General features: G+C 36.0%; 1 protein-coding gene across 1 annotated transcript in view; it reads right to left on the bottom strand.

Moving 5' to 3' along the window:
- Positions 1–21,002, bottom strand: part of LOC129135926 (uncharacterized) — a 458,825-nt gene that overhangs the window by 171,265 nt on the left and 266,558 nt on the right. Inside the window, exon 4 of the mRNA XM_054658004.2 lies at positions 5,091–5,208. Within this exon, the coding sequence (XP_054513979.1) occupies positions 5,091–5,208 (118 nt within the window). The remainder of the gene's footprint in view (positions 1–5,090; positions 5,209–21,002) is intronic.

The following is a 21,002-nucleotide window of genomic DNA, read 5'->3' as shown; positions in this document are numbered from 1 at the left end:
CTACATCATTTAGAATAAGTTATTGCACATATTAGGCTCTCAGTAAATCAAATGATTTAAAGATGTTTGAGTTGCAAGCTATTTTATGTTTATACAATCTATTGTTAAACTTTGGATTTTAGCAGTAGACATTTTATTTAAAGAAAATTTGACACCAAATCTACCTTTTAATTAACACAGCATAATGGTTCTGGGTGAAGCTATAGATGTGGAAACTAACCTTCTCCCATTTCTTCTATTTGTTCCTTACCTCCTTCAGGTCTCTATGATGCTTTACATCAGGTGAAACTTTGCTAAATAGAGTTTTAAGCCACTAATCTATTCCTATTCTCTAATTCAAAAGATGAGGGAAGTAAGGCCACATGACTTTCTCAGAACCATCTTAATTATGCACAAATTGAAATCCTTCTCTTCCACGACTGGCTAAATTTCCACATATTCAAACCTTTTGGTCTTCTAAAATACATTTTCATTCATGTGAGTTTATATGAAGTTAACTATATTTTGCAGTAAAGTATTAATTTTTAAGTTTTTGCTGAAAATAGAAAAAATTGTAATTATTTTCTGCTAATATCATGTAGCACTGTTTGTGATATACTTTTATATTATTTCTAGAATGTTTATTGACTTCCTCACATATCTTTAGTAGGCATCTTGTTATTTTCAAGTTTCATTTATATTATCTAAAATTAAAATTTATAATAATTATACATTTCTCTGTTATGTTATTGCACTAGAAAAATCACAATATTAAAACAATCATAACAAATTATAATTTTATTTATAATTTTAGTAGGAAGTATGCCACTGGCATTGTTAGATATACATTCATTATTTTGTAGAAAACATAATTTATTTTTCTCTTAGAGAAGAGTTTTATTAAGTTAAATGATAATTTTAATTAATTTATCAAACAAATACATACTGATCATCTCTCATGCACTTGGTACTATTACATGCTCTTGAAATATACCCATGAACTAAACCGACAAAGATTCCTACCCTCATTAAACTTAGATTTTAAGACAAAAAATAAATGAATATAATAAATAAAATATATGAATTATCACAAAATGATAAGTATAATAAAAACCAAAAATAAAAAAGGGTATGAGGAACTGGTAGTGTTTTTGTAAAGGCACAGATTATAACTGTAGTAGAGTGGAGAAGGCTGAGTGAAATGAGAGGTGGAATTTTAATGAAGACCTGAGAGATATGAAGAAATTAGCAGAAAAATATATGGGTGAAGAGTTCTAGGCAGAAAAATAATCCAGTATATAAGGACACTAACACAGAACACACAAAGATTGTTCAAAGAACAGTTAGGAAACCACAGTGGCTCAGTAGAATATATAAAGGGCAGAAATGTAAGATGAGGTCAAAAAGATGCTAAGAGGTTAGACTCTATAAGGTCAGAGCATATGCAGGCTTTTAATCTGAGTAAAATGAAGAACTAGTGCAGGGTTCTAACTGAAGAGTGACCTGTTGTACTCAGATTTTAATGGGATACCTCCTGCTGCTCTGCCCAGAATATTCTTTTAGAATCAAAGAGCAAAATCAGAGAGATGTGTAGGAAGTAATTAGAGTATACTAGTCAAGAGATGATTACTTGTACTAGAATGGCTAATAGATTTTGCTCCAGAGTTGGGTGAAGAGAGAGAAAGGAGGAGAAGGAAAGAGCAGAGGAGAGAAGGAGAGTAGAAGAGAGAGATAAAAGGTGGCCCTCAAGTTTGGGGTTTGATGAAGTTGCTAACAACTGAGACAAAGTGAATTGCAGGTGGAACAGGTTTATGGAGACAAGATTAATAGTTCTGCTAAACATGTTGTATTAGCGGTATCAATTACACATACAAGAGGAGATGACAGTTCAACAAACATGTATTGATTTCAGGCTGGAGATAATACAAAATCTATAAACAATCAACATATAAATGGGATTTTTAATGATCATAGTTAAAGAACAGAAAATGTCCAACAACTGAGCTCTGGGACACTTCAACTTTAAGAGATCTATGAGAAATCAGGAATCTGCATAGGAGACTGAGAAGAAATGACCAGGAAAGCAAGAAGAAAACCAGGAGAATGAGTCCCAGAAGTGAGGTAATTTTTGTTTTTGTTTTCATGAAATAAGTGACTGAATATGTTAGATGGGGCGTGGATGTCATAGAAGATTAGAGAAATACCTATCTAACAACTGGAAGGTCATTGATGGTTCCCACAAAACAGATTCGATGGTCTGATTAGAGAAAATGGGAGTATAAATGGTTCTTTCAGGAGTTAAAGGTGGTATGAATAAAATTATTATTTTGTGAATTTTAAATTATTAATTTGTAAGTTTGAGCAATGCTCTCCTAAGTAATATGGAACATGTCTCTTTTGAATAAGCCTAAACCGGCCTAATATGCAAATGTTTGGTACTTCCCTGGACCATATAGTATGCTGTTCTAGCCAATCTTAAAGGAAAAGACATTTTATTTTAAAAAATGCTTGTAGAATTAGTGTTTTATGCATTTTTAAAATTTAGGCTTGTGGACACTCCTGCCTCTGGATTTCAAGAGAATAATTTTAAAAGGATTGGTAGAGTAAGACCAGTTTATATGCTTAATGTTTTCTAATTATTTTCATGGGTTATACTTACATATTCTTAAGAGAGCTTGACAAGTTTTATGTAGTTCATGAAATGCTGTGGGTTTAATTTCTCTAAATAAATTACATTCTTGTTCTTAAATTCCAGAATATAAATAAGACCTCAAGGTGTTACTAAGTATAGGTATCTAAGCAAAACAGAAACAACCAGATTGAAAACAATCTCCTGGTTTCTCAACTGGGAAGAGAGCTAATCCAATGCCTGACAAAACAACATTTCACTGCTTGCATACTGTCACTCCAGCAGTCCTTCACAAAATCCCTTAAAACTTGATACTATCAAGTCCATGGAATTTTTTCTTCTCTAAGCTAAATACACACAATGTATGACTTCTCATTAGATGTAGTAATTTTGAAACAGCATTTCTATTATTCAAGACAGGAATTCATAATTGTGTTTCTAATAGCAACAGCAGCCACTTTCTGATGTTGGCACCAATCTCTTTTCAGTTCATGTTCCACTCACTATGTAGTGGCACATTTGCTATACATCCTCCTGGGTGTACAGAACTGTCAGGCTACTTTAGAACCACCTGTCCTCATGGATGACAATAAAACTATGCCCAAGTGAACTTTTTGCAGCAGGGTAGCAACCTGTGCTTTCACGTCACAGCTGTTTCAAAATGAAAGTAAAGGACATAAATAAAATTTGGCATGAAGATAAACTTGTCTTTTAGGTGTATTTAAGGACCTGGGGGATTTTATGGAAATAGAAGGATATGCAAATTGAGAAAATGTATTCCTAAAATTACCATATAGTTTGTTATATCCTAATATCTCCAAGAGAGTCCATTTTTACCAGTTTAGAATAATTGAAGTAAAAGCCAGTCTCCATTAATAAAGCAGTCAAAATTATTTATTAATTTATTCATAAATACATGCCATGCATGTATATATAAATTCATTTTACATATATAGATCCTCCTTAGGCACACTAAAAATCACACTACCCAATGTAATAATCAAATAGCTCTTTAAGGTAGGCATAGTTCTCCTTTAACACGTAGGGACACTGAAGAAAACAGAATATTTAAATTGTGTAATGCTCAACGTTTTATATTTCATATTCTTGTTTCAGCAGACATTACTGGTTGCCTAATAATTAGGCTCCTCCAACAAAATTCCTTGCTTACAAAATAGAACTATAATTTTGTTTAGTTATTGGAAGATCTATGTTTCATGGATCCCTCTCCAGACCCAGGGGTTAAATGTTAATTACTGTAAATCAATCTTGACAATTCTATTCCTTTGCTCAAGTATCATGAAGATGGCATAACCTAAACTAGTAAAATAGACAAGAGACTCTTACTACTGTTTTCTTTGCTCTCATAAAGAACACAAGATAATGTCTTCTAGCCTTTGCACATATTTGTGTTATGACATGATACTGGGAGCTGCTATATCCAACTAGCAACCAACCATAAGAGACATGTCAAGAGAAACCCATAAAATTTAATCAGAACACTTGTATCATTGAGCTGCTACATTAACTCACCCTATAACAGCTTACCTCTGGACTTGCAGTTAGGTGAGATAGTAAGTTTCTCAGTTATATTACCAGAATTGCTTTTATTTGCTACGGAAGCATCTGATGTAGCTAGTACATATTGGAGTAGTAATTTAAAAACCACTATTTGTGATTCAAAATAATGGGTTCTTGCCATTGTAAACCTGACATTATTTCAAAATTTTAATACTTTTACTAAATTGAGATGGAATATTAATAAAATATTTTTTCTGCTTTTCAATTCATATAGTGCAACTACAGAATTTTGGTGCTTAAAAAGTGCATACATATCAAAAATGTCAGCTTCCTCATTTTAATTTACAAAAATTGATACCCAAAGCTAGTTAGTTGCAAATCCATCTCTTCAGTCACCTATGCAATTGTATTAAGTACATCTTGCATTTAAACCCCACTGCCATGAAAAACAACTGTGGCTTATCAGGGGAAAAATCTTCTTCTCTTTTAGCCTTACTACTACTAAGTGCTAACTGGGATAAATAATACATTGTAATACCTTAGTGAGGATTCAATTATATTATGCATATAAAAATACTAGAACATATTAGCTACCAGTTAATATTGGCTTTTATACACACCATCTTTTTATGCAGAGTGTTTTACATATTACAAGAAATACAGTTGAGAAATGAGTACTTTGGTTAAAAATATTTGTATTTCTCAGAGTATCGTAAAACTTTCCTCTAAATTGAAATACACATCAGCACATTAAAGCCTTTGAGAAGTTCTGGAATAAAATAATCTGCATTTTTAATCTAATGCTACATAGAAAATTACTTCAAAAATTAGAATAAAAAAACAGTAAACATGTATGACCTCACATGCATGAGCTTGCCATCAGGATGCTGGCTAGGGTTTGCAGTTACCTGGAAGTTTGACAGAGATGAAGATCTGCTTTCAAGATGGCTTACTCACTTACCTGGCAAATTAGTGCAGATTACTGACGTAAGGATTCTGTTACTTTTCAGGTGTACCTCTCCACATTGCTGCTTAAGTGTCTTTATGAGATAGCAGTTGGAGTCCACAAAGTAAGTAATCTAAGGAAAGGAATCAAGGAGGAAGCTTCAATGCCTTTTATAACTTATTTTAGGAAGTTACACAGGCCACCTTTTCTATGAGTTATTTATTATAAATAAGTCACTAAGTCCAGTCCATTATTGATGAGAAGAGATTTCAGATCCATCTCTTAAAGAGAATAATAACAAAGGATAATAAACATATCGTTAAACCACCATGGAATATTTGTAACTTTATTTAATCCAGATATTCCTGAAGTAATTTTACCATAGAAATCTATATTAAAGTAACATGTTTCTAAGGATTCCCTAAAAGTACCCATGACATAACCAAATTCTATATGGTTTTATTTGAATATATATATGAAGAAACTTTTTCAACAGAAAAAGCTTGAGTCTTTCTAAAATATTCAAGCAGCTTGAGTGTTTCTAAAATATTCAAGCAGCTTGACGACTGTTTGTTTTCAAATACTCCCTTGAATTGTATTTATAGTATTTGCCTGTTTCTAATAATTCATAACCGTTGATCATGATCTAAATTGGCAATCCTAATTTTGGATTATACAATTGGACATAAAAATATATGTTTTGGAGAGACATTTTATATCTGTAACTTGGCATATACTGCTGTATTTTAAAGTTTAAGTGGTGTTATTAAGGGTGCTGACTAGGATCACTATTCTGCAATGTGAAACTGTTACGAGCAGGAATGAAATACAGTTTTTAAAGCAGAGTGTTCTATTTTTTCAACAACCAATAGATTGGTAAAATGGAACATTTTGTAAAATACTCTCCACAATCTAAGGGCAAGGAACACCCAGAGGAGTGAAATCCTAAAGAGTTCCTTATGCTTAACTGTAATCTAGAAGTTTTTAAGCACTGCAGTAGAGTTTTCTTGAAGTTGCTACATACCTGCCTAGTTCTTTTTTTTTTTTTTTTTTTTGAGACAGAGTCTCGCTCTGTTGTCCAGGCTGGAGTGCAGTGGCATGATCTCTGCTCACTGCAAGCTCCACCTCCTGGGTTCACGCCATTCTCCTGCCTCAGCCTCCCAAGTAGCTGGGACAACAGGTGCCCGCCACCACGCCCGGCTAATTTTTTGTATTTTTAGTACAGACGGGGTTTCACCATGTAAGCCAGGATGGTCTCGATCTCCTGACCTCGTTATCCACCCGCCTTGGCCTCCCAAAGTGCTGGGATTATAGCGTGAGCCACCGTGCCGGGCCTATACCTGCCTAGTTCTTTAAAGTAGCTGAGTATATAGGAACTCAAACAAATGTCCTAGTCATGGATAATGAATTTCCAGCTGCTGGAGTACCTCATATCTCTCTCTTTAAAATGTAAGTATCAGCCAAGTCAAAGAGTCATTTGGGATCTGAGACCATTTAGGAGATACATGATACCTGCTATGATCAGTAAAATGAGAAAGAATAACTTCATTGGAAGAGAAAAACAAGATACATGTTACATGAACATAAGCATGCACAAAATGGATGTTCTCATAGGGACACGGATTAAATGAAAGAGTTCTATACTTTCTGTTTTGTAGAGAAAAAAGGACCTAAGAAAATCAAGTGTTGAAATGTAACTGTCATTAGATGGCAGTTGCTTTATCTACTGTTTTGTTTCTTACTGAAGGTTTTAGCTATTCTGTGCCCCATGCAGCCCCATCACCAAGAATTGTACCTCTGTGAAATGATAATTTTCCACAAGAGCAATTTTTATATCTAAAAGATAAGGGGAATATGAGAAGAATGGTTGTTGCTGTTAAAGTATGTCCTCAGGATTATAAACTGCATTATGCAGTCATGAACTTCTATATTAATGTCATTTAACCTTTGGCAATATTAGTCTAGAGAGGATCTTGTGAAGGATGGTACATTAACTTTTAGAAGTGATGGGCTGTGATAGTCCTGCTGTGATACTGAATGGCACTGGCTGAACTTCAGCACAGTCTTCCAAAGATGTAAGATATTTTCTCTCTATAGGGCAAAGCTTATGTACATGAGGGCAGATCTGTGAATTCATATATTTCAACCTGTCCTTGAGCAGTAAAACATAATGGTGCCATTTGAAAATAATTCTATAAAATAGCTCACTTTTCTGGTTACTGTCCACTACATTTTTAACTCTTTCATTATTCTATTTGTTCTATAGAGAGATACTGGAAGGTCCATATACATATATGTATGTGTATATATATATATATATGTAAATGTCTTTATGAGATAGTAGTTGGAGTCCACAAAGTAATTAATTTAAGGGAAGGAATCAAGGAGGAAGCTTCAATGCCTTTTATAACCTATATTAGGAAGTCACACAGGCCACCTTTTCTATGTGCTATTTGGGTCAATTATATATATAATATACATCACACACACTATATATATATTTTTGAGCAAATACATATGTGTATATATGTGTGTGTTTATATATACACTATATATATATATTCTCAAAAATTGTAGATGCTTTCAAACTATTTAGGAAAAAAAACTCTAAACAAATAGTTGAGACACAATGAGCTTAGGCATTAGTAGAAGTTTATACAAATTACTGAGAGAGTAAGATAAGTAATTATCTGGCTGAGTTAAGGGATGAAGAAAAACATTCCTTCTAGGGAGATTAAGGGCCACCTTCTTGGGTGAAAAAAGAAACAAGGCAATGAATATGGACCTGGAGTCAGATCAAAATCACGTCCTTGGACTTCTATGTTTTGAATGACTTTTGACCTATTACTTAACTTCCTGGTATTTCATGCACCTAAATTATACAGTACAGTTATCTCACATTTCTAACAAATATTCTATTTCTTCATTTTTATGTCCCAGTAGCATATAAAAATGAACACGTCAAAATTTAACCTATTATATTTCCTGTGAATATGTGCCCTTCTCGATGCATTCCTGATAAGTTATTAATGTTTGTGCCCCACTGTCATCCTCCCCAGCTAGATCTCTAAGTTAAAAGCTAATCTCCACTTTCAGCTTTCAATATGTGGCTAGCCAGTTTTCCCAGCATCATTTATTATATAGGGAATCCTTTCCCCATTTCTTGTTTTTGTCAGGTTTGTCAAAGATCAGATGGTTGTAGATGTGTGGTGTTATTTCTGAGGCCTATGTTCTGTTCTATTGGTCTATATATCTGTTTTGGTACCAGTACCATGCTGTTTTGATTACTGTAGCCTTGTAACATAGTTTGAAGTCAGGTAGTGTGATGCCTCCAGCTTTGTTCTTTTCGCTTAGGATTGTCTTGTCTATGTGGTCTCTTTTTTGGTTATATATAAAATGTAAAGTAGTTTTTTCCAATTCTGTGAAGAAAGTCAGTGGTAGCTTGATGGGGATGGCACTGAATCTATAAATTACCTTGGGCAGTATGGCCATTTTCACGATATTGATTCTTCCTATCCATGAGCATGGAATGTTTTTCCATTTGTTTGTATCCTCTTTTATTTCGTTGAGCAGTGGTTTGTAGTTCTCTTTGGAGAGGTCCTTCACATCCATTGTAAGTTGGATTCCTAGGTATTTTATGCTCTTTGTAGCAATTGTGAATGGGAATTGACTCATGATTTGGCTCTGTCTGTTATTGGTGCATAGGAATGCTTGTGATTTTTGCACATTGATTTTGTATCCTGAGACTTTGCTGAAGTTGCTTATCAGCTTAAGGAGATTTGGGGCTGAGATGATGGGGTTTTCTAAATATACAATCATGTCATCTGCAGACAGGGACAATTTGACTTCCTCTTTTCCTATTTCTTTCTCTTGCCTGATTGTTCTGGAAGAACTTCCAACACTATGTTGAATAGGAGTGGTGAGAGAGGGCATCACTGTCTTGTGCCAGTTTTCAAAGGGAATGCTTCCAGTTTTTGCCCATTCAGTATGATATTGGCTGTGGGTTTGTCATAGATAGCTCTTATTATTTTGAGATATGTTCCATCAATACCTAGTTTATTGAGAGTTTTTAGCATGAAGGGATGTTGAATATTGTCAAAGGCCTTTTCTGCATCTATTGAGATAACCTTGTGGTTTTTGTCATTGGTTCTGTTTATGTGATGGATTATGTTTATTGATTTGCATATGTTGAACCAGCCTTGCATTCCAGTCAGAAGTCATACCCACATATTTATCAATTATCTTCTATGTGTGCTTGATTATCTCATCCAGTCCTTTTTCCTATACTAGATGATACTTATAAAGTATAAGTCAAATTCTATTTCTCTATTAGTTAAAATATGCAAAGGTTTACTGTTACATTTACAAGAAAATCTAAACTCCTCACCTGGTATTTCAAGGATTAAAACATGAAGTCTCTACCAGTCTCTAACCTCATAACGCTTCCAACCTTTCATTACACTCCGGATATCCCACTCTTTCTACTATTTGACTAATATAAAGTTTATTCTGTTTCTGGGACTTTGCTGTTTCTATCTCCCTACTAGAGCATTCTTCACCTACATCTTTGCCTCACTTCACCTTTATCATTTAGGTTTCAAGTCAGAAACCACTTTCTTATAGAAGTCTTCTCTGACCTTCCTATGGTAATAGCTTTATACTCACCACCTCCACCATCAATCTTTATTCAATCACCAACACTTCATTTTGTCATAACATTTATCCTTATCACTATCTGAAATCATTTTAATTTTAAGTGAATAGTTGTTCTTGGCTTCTCCCTGGAATATGAGCGCAATAAAGATAGAGAATATGTTTTTACCATTCTATCTGTCATGGATACGATAGTGGTATGTATTCAATTAATATTTTTTGAATTAATAATGAAAATCATTCATGTGTATATGTAGGAATAAAGCAGAGAAAATATATATATTTCTTTTTAGGAATAATATAAAATAATTGCACAGTAAGTTACAACATAAATGTTAAGTACAGAAGTATCCACAAAGAGTAATTGAAGTTGGTCAAGTAAAGATAACACAGAGGAATATATTCAATATCTTAAAGATATAATGGCTAGAATTTAGAAATCTGTTTATACAGAAAAGCAGAGTTTGCATATCAATGATTTTTTTTTGTCTTGGATGACTACATTGGTATTGTTACTAATAAATCTTATATAATTTCAAGAAGAATGACATATTTTAAAGCTAAAGTTTGCAGATAAGATTATTTTAGAACTATTATATTCGAAGTGTTCATGAAGCATCCTGTGAGAGATAGACAATTTGAACTTGGCCATATTATTCCAGAGCTAAGAAAATATACTGGAGTGAGAAATGTATTTGAGGCATTTGAAGTAGATGAGATTGTCCCAGAAAAACATTAAACATAAGAGTGAAGTTAACAATAGTCCTGGGAGAAGTAATAGGAACAAGAGAGTGAGTTTGAAAGATGAATCACACACTCCAAGAGGCAAGTATATATAGTGTTCAGAATGAGGAAGATACAGAAATCAGGATGGATTTTACCTGACTACAATGTCCACTCTGTGTATTCCTATGCTCCACTCTACAATTTCAAGTCTCACAAGAACAAAAGATTCTGAAATACAGGCAGGGCATGGAGGGCCACTTGTTTCCCTCTACCACCCCAAAGCCAGTCATTTTTCTTAATGCAATTACACAAATACTTGATCACTTTCAATGCACCCATTAGAGAGCTACAATTGTCCCTTGGTATTCTCGGGAATTTGTTACAGGGCTGCACAGATACCAGATCCATGGATGTTCAAGTTCCTTTTATAAAATAGTGAAGTATTTGCATATTTGCATCTTCCTGTGTACTTCAAATCATCTCTAGATTACTTATAATACCTAATACAATATAATGATACATAAAATTATAATTTATTTTTAAATTTTTATTGTTTATTTTTGTATTCCTATTTTTATTGTTTTATTCTGAATACTTTTGATCCACAGTTGGATGAATTCATGGTGTGGAACCTACAGATGGAGGGCTCACTGTATATACTGACACAATTGGACTTTGTGTCAGAATGTCTCCTCTGGTCCCAATGTTCTTTATGTATGATGGCTTGACTTTTACTATATCTAATCCAGGTGCTAATGAACTCAATGATATTTCGAATCTAGGCCAGTGTTTGCCAGACTACATATTTACATACAGCCTCTCTTGAAGGAGTCACAATTTATAAAATGTTACAAATAAGTTTCACCCTGTTACTGTGCAATTTGGGACGGCAATGGCTAGAAATATACAATCATGGAAAATAATATTACTTGTTTTATTTTTAAGGCAGGTAATAAATGTAAAAGAGAATAGCAATTACTGACACCACAAAATGTACAGGCCACTCTAAGCCTCAAAGGCTCAAACAAATATTCAAAGTAAAGATAATCTTGAAAGAAAATGTATTCTTATATTGCTGTGTGTTAAATGTAATGCTTATGAATGATTTTAGTCAAAAAGTAAAATAAAATTTAAAAATAAAGACAATAATAAGAAAAATATGATCCATTACCGTATCTAGCAATTCTGCTACAAACATTATTGTAAGGCATATAAATTCAAGTTGAAAAAATAATAATTAAAACTCAAAAGTACCCTTAATAAAGAAAACAGTGATTTCATTTTAAATCAATTATTTGAAATGAAAACAAATCTGTATTACCTAAAGACAGTATCCATAGTCAAGTACAGGAGTGGGAGTCCCACTTGCTACCCTGGGCTGAAATATTTGACAGGTTAGCTAAATTAATGTTCAGTGGGTCACTGTGGTGAAAATTGATGTGTAAGTAACCTAACTTCTGAATAACTGTTTCTACAGCTTGAAAGCAGTTGAAAACTTAAAGGGACTGACACAACCTTCACTATTTAGTGTTTGCAAAGTGCTCCCTAGAAATCAGGGCTCAGACCTCGGTTTCCTCTGTGGTATACAGAATGTCCTGTGGCTCCAATTCTGAGCCCTGGAGAGAATGAAGAACCAATGTTGAAGACATAAATGTTATTTAATTACAAGTCACAAAATCTGTTTTAATCGATGTTGTGGTTTGCTCCATTATGAATCAGTCACTGTGAATATAGGGGAGCTGTATCTGGAGATTAACTCTAAAGTGATTCTTCTTGGAAACCGAAAGACCACATTTCTTTTCTTTTTTTAAAATTTCAAATTTATTTTGAACTCAAGGGGTACATGTGCAGGTTTGTTACATGGGTATGTTGTATGATGCTGTGGTTTGAAGTACAATTTGTTACAGTATTCCTTCGATGCTGCTTTGCCAGCTGGAAATCTTTGCAACTGCCATCTCCTCTGTCTGGGCCTTGCTCAGGCCCGCAGGGCTCACTCTACCCACTTGGTACAGAAGGCTGCGCTGGGTTCGCAACTGCTCAGATCTTACACCTGCCATGGCTCCATGCTCATCCCACAGCTGGCCTGGGGATGCCACAAGTGGCTTCCGTGTTGGGTGCCAGTGTCTAAATGAGAGGAACATGGTGGCACCTGCAAACTTGAAGATGCCAGCAATCTCAAGCTCCAAGGGGTGTTACAGTTCTTGCTCAGGCAGTTCCAATGTCTGCACCCCCAAGAAATGTTGGAACTCTTCATTCTCATAGCTCGTCAAGTGGGAGCATGTTATAGCTGTCTTTCTCCCATAGTCTGTTGAGCAGGAGCATGCAACAGCTCGTTGATTCCTGCCACCTGAAGCTCACCAGGCAGAAGGGAGGATCACAGCTCATTCATTTCCGCTTCTCTCAGTTCAACAAATGAGAGGGTTACAGCTCATTTGTTCCTGCTGCACCCAGTTCAGCAAGTTCTAGGTTCTTGTCCTGCGATGAAGAGGAATAAAGTATGTGGACACTAGAGAGTAAGGCAGAGAAGAATCTTATTGAGTGACAGAAGGAAAGTTCTAAGCAGAAAGGGGATCCTGAAAGCGGGTAGTCATCTATGAGGCTGAGTCTGGAATTTTATGGGCTTAGTATGGGGGAGTGTGTACTTATTGATCTATGGGTGTTCTTGGAAAAAGCACCATTTGATTGGATGGAAAAAGCACCATTTGATTGGTTCCACCATCCGGATGGAACCAATGAGTTGAAATGAGTTCATTTTGAGTGGATAAGACAGGATACAAGTTTTCACTCCAGTGGTGGATTCTATTCAGAATTGGCAGTTTGGTTTTCAGGCTTCAGGCTGTCTTTGGCTTGAAGGTCAGGTTTCACCGGGGCTTGTCCCTGTCTGCCTAGGAATCTGTCTGTCTCCTGTCACTATCAACCCCTCATCTGAAGAGGTACATCTAACTGCCGTTAGGATAGGGACGGTGACTGATCTGTTTCATGATGACAGGGGGCATTGTCTTGGGAGAACAGCAGTCAGATCTCTCTCAGACGCCTATCTAAGGATCCCAAGTAAAAGGGAGTCATTGTCTGGGGCTCCATTACATGACCATTTGGAGTTTGATGACCTCTAGGTGAGAAGAAACACATTTTACAAGGAGGTTAACTATTTGTGGGCCAAATATGAGTATTATACAAAGAGGAGGTAAAAGCGGAAAATCCATACCAGTGCCAGAGATAGCAAAAATAAAAAGTAAAATAAACTATCATTCTGAAAACAATGTGGCCAAAGCTGTGTCACTTTGGTGAAAGAAATTCAATCTTGTATGGTGGAGGGGAGTTACATTTTAGAAGAGAAATAGCTGTTTAGGGGAGTAGATAATCCCACGGGTGTTCAGGATTATGGGGTCCTTGACCAAGACACCTTATGCTGAGGAACAGAATGAAGGTGAGAACAGCAAGCATAGGCAAGACTATAAAGGAGATAGCCATGGAAAGTTAATTATTGACATCTATCTTTTGTGATCTTTAACTTGAGGTCTCCAGTTTCTTCACACTGGTGCTTCACGTACTCTTGGGGCAACAGAGGTAATTCTATCAGTTTCCCAGGCCTTTATTTGAGTATAATGAATCCAAGAATCTATTCCAGTGACCTTCACTCCTGAAGGAGTAGAAAGAAATACAGTGTAATGTCCTTTCCAATTCAGGGCTAGAGAGAAAAAAAGAGAAGGAAAAGCCTTTACCAGTACTAAGTCCCTTGGGTTGAATAGATGTGGTTCTAGTTCACAGGGTTGGGCCTCTGACAGTTGTTTCAGTTCCTGTTGGAAATGGGCCAAAGAAGTTATATGATTAATCAAATCCGAGGTTTCTTGGTCTAGCAAGAAATTATTGGTGAGAAAAAGCTGTCCATATATAATTTTGAAGGGACTTAAACCCAGCTTCAAAGGGGTGCTTCTAACACTTGTAGGGCCCTGGGGAGAAAAGTAATCCAGGGGAGGTGAGTCTCTTGAGACAGTTTTTGGAGGTGCCTTTAGATAATATCATTTGTCTTCTCTACCTTTCCTGAAGATTGTGGTCTCCAAGCACAATGAAGATGGTATTGTATACCTAGGACTTTGAGACCCCCTGGGTGACCGCTGCCCTAAACAAGAAGCTATTATTGCTCTGGAGGTACTTAGGGAGTCCAAAGTGAGGAATTATCTCATTAATTAGTACTTTTATCACTTCCAGAGGCTTTCTCTGTCTCACATGGAAATGCTTCTACCCAGTTAGTGAAGGTATCTATCTGTACCAGGAGGTACAGGATGCCTTTTATCTTCGGCCTATGGATAAAATCCATTTGCCAGTGTTCCCCTGGGTAGCCTTCCAGTCTTTGAGTTCTAGGGAGGAGATGCCATTGCTTGAAGGAATTATTTTTAAGGCAAGTTTCACAAGCATTAACAACCTGTTTGATCATTTTTAGCAGATTTTTACTTGAGAACAACCTTTGGGTCAATTGATAGGTTTTATCCTTATCTAGGCAAAAGGTTTGGTGAGGGATTTTAAAAACTTTCCATTGGCTGGAAGCTGGTAGATGAAGTTTGCCATCCTCCAATTGTAGCTATCCTGAGGGCTGAAAGGTGCATCCCTGAGAGGTGGCCCATTCTATTTCTGCAGGATAATACTGAGGTTTTATTTCTCTTTTGGGTCACTCCCAGATCAGAGGGGCCCCAAGTGGATCAGAAATTTGGGGCCCTCTCATTGATGATTTAGCTGTTTGGTCTGCCAATATTTTCACTTGGTTATTTTATTTGTTCCCTTTTGGTGACCTTTACAATGTATTACTGCCACTTCCTGTGGAAGGAAAACCGAGGTTACTAGTCTGTCAATTTGCTGATGGTATTTAATGGGAGACCCATTAGCTATGAGGAAATTATACTTTTTTCCAGATAGCAGCATGGGCCTGGAGGACTAAGAAAACATACTTAGAATCAGTATAAATGTTTACTGCTTTCCCTTTGCTTAATTCAAGCACCCTCATGAGGGCAATTAGCTCAGCTAGTTGAGCACTTGTGCCTGAGAAGAGAAGCACACTTCGAATAGTGTCATTCAGGGTGACTATTACATACTCTGCTTTATGAATCCCTTGTTCTACAAAAGAACTTCTGTCCAACAAGAGACTCCTGTCTGTTCTCTAAGGGGATTTGTTTGAGGTCCTCTTTGCCACAGAGAGTTGCACTATTATCTGTGTGCAGTCATGTTCAGGCCCTCCAACTTCCTCTGGGAGGAAGGAAGCTGGGTTTAGGAGGGATAGGTTATTAATGGGACTGCAGATGCCTCCAATAGCAGACCTTGATATTTGAGGAGGGAGTTGTTTGTTAGCCAGAGACCTCCCTTAGAAGACAGCAGTCCTGTCATATTATGTGGGGTATAAATGGTTAAGTTATTCCCCATGTTTAACTTACTCGCCTCTAGCACCAGCAAAGCTACCACAGCAAATGCCCAGAAGCAGGGTGGCCATCTGTTAGCCACCTAATGAAGCTCCTTTATTAGGTAGCCTATGGGCTGGACATCAGGCCTCGTTAGAATGCCCAGGGCCATTCCTTTCCTTTCTGATACATCAATATTGAACATCTTCCCTTTGGGAAGACTAAAGCTGGCACCTTAAGCAAGGCTTGTTTCATTTGGTTAAAGGCCCTTTTAGCCTCTGGTTCCCAAATTAGAGAGTGAGTCTTAGCTGCCTGAGTTTACTTTATTTGTTGATAGAAGGGACGAGCTATCTCACCATACCCAGGTATCCATAATCTGCAGAATCCTGTAATGCCCAAGAATTCCCTCAGTTGCTAGAGGGTTTTGGGGAGGGTGAAGGAAGAGATGAGCTTAATCCTTTCTTTGCCTAGTTCTCTGGTCCCGTCTGACAAGATTAGAACTGAGTACTTCACTGAAGTCTTACAGAGGTCAGCCTTAGATTTTGAGACCTTATATCCTCTGTTAGCCAGAAAATTAGGAACAGCTTTACTGCTCTCCTGAGAGATATACTCAGTTGGGGCACAAAGGACAATATCATTTACATATTGTAAAACTTTAACCTGAAGATAAAGGAATTCAGAGAGATCTTTTGACAATACCTGCCCAAAAAGGTGGGGGTGTCTTAGAATCCTTGAGGTAACACAATTCAGCTTAGCTTGATGGTTGGTTGAAGGGATCCTCAAATGCAAACAAATCCTGGGAGTTGAAGTGTAACAGTATGCAGAAAAAGGCATCCTTTAGGTCAAGGACTGTGAACCATTTAGTTCCCTCAGGTATTTCAGTTAGCATGGTATAGGAATTGCAAATCACTGGATGAACTGGACACAGCCTCATTAATGAGGCAGAGGCTCTGGACCAGTATCCATTCCCCACTGGGTTTCTCTACCCCCAGTGTCAGGATATTTCAAGGGCTATTGCAGGGTTTGAGGAGGCCCTGCATCCTCAAGCTATTGATGATGGCTTCTAGTCTTTTCTTAACTTCTGGTTTTAGGTGATATTGTCTCTAATTAGGGAAGAAGGTGGGATCCTTAAGGTGGATCTGGGCTGTATGGCAATTGTGGCTCAGCCAATTTCCCCTTGAGTTGCCCAAACTTATGGACTAATAAGTCATTCTGGAATCATAAGGATGGTGGTTCCCATACAAACTAAAATATCCCTGCTCAGCAGAGGAGTTGGGTTTTCAGGCAAGATTAAAAAGGCATGAGTAAACAAGAGGTCTCCTCAAATACAACTAAGGGGCTGGGTAAAATATTTGGTTAAAAGCTTTCCTGACACACCACTCACAGTTATGCTAAGGGAGAAGGAAAGGCCTGATTGTACAGGAGAACAGAAATAGTGGCTCTGATATTCAAGAGGAAGTCCATCTTCCACCCTTTGACCTCCAGAATCACCTGGGGCTCCTGGATGGCCATGGTCATGTAAGCCACTGGAGCTGGTGGGAGGAGCCCTGGGACCCATCATTCCTGCTGGACCATGGGGGAGATTGGCTCTGGACTCAGTGACCTACATCTCCATGGGGAGGTCACCTTCTAGTGGTCCCCTTCCTCATGTTGCCTGAGCAATCCTTCTTAAAGTGCCCTGACTTGCTATATTAGTAGCAACTAATAGGGGCACCTCAGAGATTCTGGGGTTTGTAAGCCTACAAGGCGGCCATTAGAGCCTCTGCCTTTTTCTTGCATCTCTTCTCTCTTTCTTGAGCACCTCCCCAATCCCTACTGTAAAATACCAAGGTGGCCACTTTCAGGAGGTTCTTTAAAGTACTGTCTTGTTCCATGGCCTGTTTCTGCAGCTTCCTCCTGATAACAGGGGCCACCCAAGTAATACACTTATCCTTTAGGTGTTACATTTCTTTGTCATAGAGCCATGTGTACATGAGGTAATCTATTACTTGATACAGAAATTAACAAAACGTTTAGAGTCCCTACGTCCAAATACTGTAGAGGTCATTTTTAGATAAATAAAGCGATATATGCAATTAATAAACATAGTGCCATGAACATAATAAGCATTTCATGAAGGTCTGTTTTGGAAATTAATTGCTAATAATGCTATTTTAGTTATTCCATTAAGTATGCATATAAAATAGAGTACATTTGTATTTTTTAAAGATATGGAAATTGAGTACAGACATGATTAGGTAAGATTATTTTAACCCTGTGATCATCCAGCTAGCATTGAATAGATGCAGGATTTAAACATCAGTGTACTTTTACAGTCCGTATTTTTTTTCCCTGTAAGTATTCTCGACGAATGACATTTTCCTCATTTACATTCTTAAAGTAGAAATGGATTTCCCACTAGAGACCATCCTATGTTTATACAAAGTAAACTTCTTATAACTCTTCTTTGTCATTTGTTTTTTCATGTTATAAAATAAATGTTTCAAACAAGAGGCAGAGAATATTTGTACTAGAGAATGGCTTCCTTTTTTTTTTCTCCCTTAAAGTTTAACCTGATTATAGGGTGCAATCATAGAGAGGTCCATTTAGTTTGCACTGAAAATAGTAAGGTGTCATCTCAAGAAATTTCACAGAGAGGTTAAAAACAGGATGGATATGAACAATGAGTATCGTCTACCTAAAAAATTCTAAATCAGAACCTTTTATTTGGTGCTAGTAATTTAGCTTTGTAAATGCTGATATTGTGCTAGTGAATTTTCTCCACATTTTGGAGGGTATATGGATCACCGTAACAAATAGGGAGAATGTTTTTCCAATAGGACCTTCTTTTTAACGTGACAACATTCAAAGTCTGTCTAATGGACTTGAAATTTTGAAGTCCTTTGTATTGTATATTCTAGCTAATCAGTAGTATCTGAAAGATTCAGTGCAATTCTTTATAAATCTGACAATAAGTAAATGTCTCTGTTAGTGCTTCTCAAAGATGAGCCCATAATAGATTGTTTTTAAATAATTAACATGATCAAATATATAATGCACATAGTTATTATTAATAATAATCAATTACATTCTTCATATTATGCCACATATAAAAATTTATTAAGCATTTTATAAATATGCTCTCAATTTTACTACCTCTATGAGAGAGCCATTATATTTCTTAGTTCATGCAGAAACTGAACTTTATTTTTAAATGTCTAACTTCATATTTGACAGAACCTCATCAAGGACCATATTTGTTGACACAAGTACCTGAACTCTTAACCAGTTGTATATACTATTTATAAACATACTTGAGACAGTAGGTAGAAAAAGTAGATGAAAGAAGATGATGAAGGCAACTAATATCTTTTCAAAATGTAGTCACAGCTAAAGTCTTAGTTCTAACTCATTACATTGTTTATATAATTCCACTGAGAAAACCAGGGCAAATTTTGCAGCTTTCAAACATTCTTTTCCTTAGAACACTCATACACCAGCAAGTCTGCCAGACAGCTTTCATCTAGTTCCCTGATCTTTGGGATTTCTGAATCTATTGTGCAGAATTCTCTGTCTTTTTATTAGAAATATGGGAAATTGAAGATTTGTTTTTTTATCAAGTGAGATCAAAGGTATTGAGAAGCATGTCACATTATTATGTTTTCTTTATGAGATTTGAGTCATAGTCTCTATCACAAAACAAGAACTTTCCATTCTAAAGTAAGACATATAGGACTAAACAACATACAAATCCAAGACAAACCAAGAAAGCAAAGTTTTGCCTTTTTCTTCTATCCACTATTGTCATATTGTAACCTGTGTCTTGGAAGAAAAGCACCAATATATAGTTTTCACTCCTGATGCTTACTCAAGATATAGCTGTGTGCCTTGGCTTTCCACAGAGCCAGTCTCACTCAGAAGGGATCAAAGTAAAACTGGCTACATGGCATGCTTCAGTCAAGATCTGTTACAGGTTTCAATTAAGCAAAATCATCACATTTTATCTCATGTTTATGTATAAATACTAATGTCTAATTTTCCCAATCACCCAGTCTGGAAAACCACTTAAGAGATTTCTATCAGTCCTACCCACGACCTAAAATGCTCATCAATAGGAATACTGTCCTCAGCTTTTTTCTTTATGAGAACCTTAAAAACACTGCACTTAAATGAAACATTAAGTCTAGAAAACTCACTTTCCTGAATGAATATAACTGCATATATTTTTGTAGTTTTATGTTTATATATTGCTGTCATATTATTTATCGCATTTACTTATCACACCAGACTCTGAGTCAGATAAGACATGGATCAGAATAATTTTATAGTTACTATTTATATTTAAATAAGCTAATATACATAAGTTGTATACAAAATATTGACTTCAAGGTTCCATCTCTTTATGATTCTAGTGCATTTATCTGACTATTATCCAACTTTACCCTTCTAAAGGGTAAATTCTTGAGAGTGAATCTGTAATACTTACCTAACTTGAGGTATCAAAATGTATAAATTAAGCCTAAATTATACAGTAGGCAAGGAGAATTTCATAACTTATTGCATACTGTATACATACTAGTTCATAGTATGTACATGATTCAGGGTCAGATAAATAATTTTTATAGCTTTTTTTCAATTCGAAAAGAATGTTTATCTAATTTCAGAATGAGAGATGTCATTGGCTAATTTATGTTCTAATATGACCACAAATCATGCTTTATTTGTAAAAGCTAATCTATTTTATGCTCTATCCAAAATAAATCAATAATTATTTCGAAGCCTCATGGGCATAATAATTTTATATATTCTTTACCCAGTTTCTGGATCTTAATAGTTGCTTAATAAGCATTCATCTTCTTTCTTATGTATTATGAAAAGAGAATCACATTACTTTTTTAAAAAGTAGTACTCTGTGCTAAATAAATATAGTCTGAAACTTTATTAAAGAATATCAATATGCAGACACAGCAAGAGAGGCATAGATGGTCCAGTAGCAGCAACTGTGAATGTTGGTCATTTATTTAACTATTAAAACCAAAATGTAATATAATTTAAAAAGTAAGAGTTGACTTAAATTTTTGGGTTGATGGAATAGTAGTGGCAGAAAAATGAGAACATAGTATTCCATGGTGTATATGTGCCACATTTTCTTAACCCAGTCTATCATTGTTGGACATTTGGC

The sequence above is a fragment of the Pan troglodytes genome, chromosome 11 (genome assembly GCF_028858775.2).
Source record: "Pan troglodytes isolate AG18354 chromosome 11, NHGRI_mPanTro3-v2.0_pri, whole genome shotgun sequence".
Taxonomy (NCBI): Eukaryota; Metazoa; Chordata; class Mammalia; order Primates; family Hominidae; genus Pan; species Pan troglodytes.
Note: the sequence above shows the minus strand (reverse complement) of the source record. Positions and strands in the feature narration are given on the sequence as shown.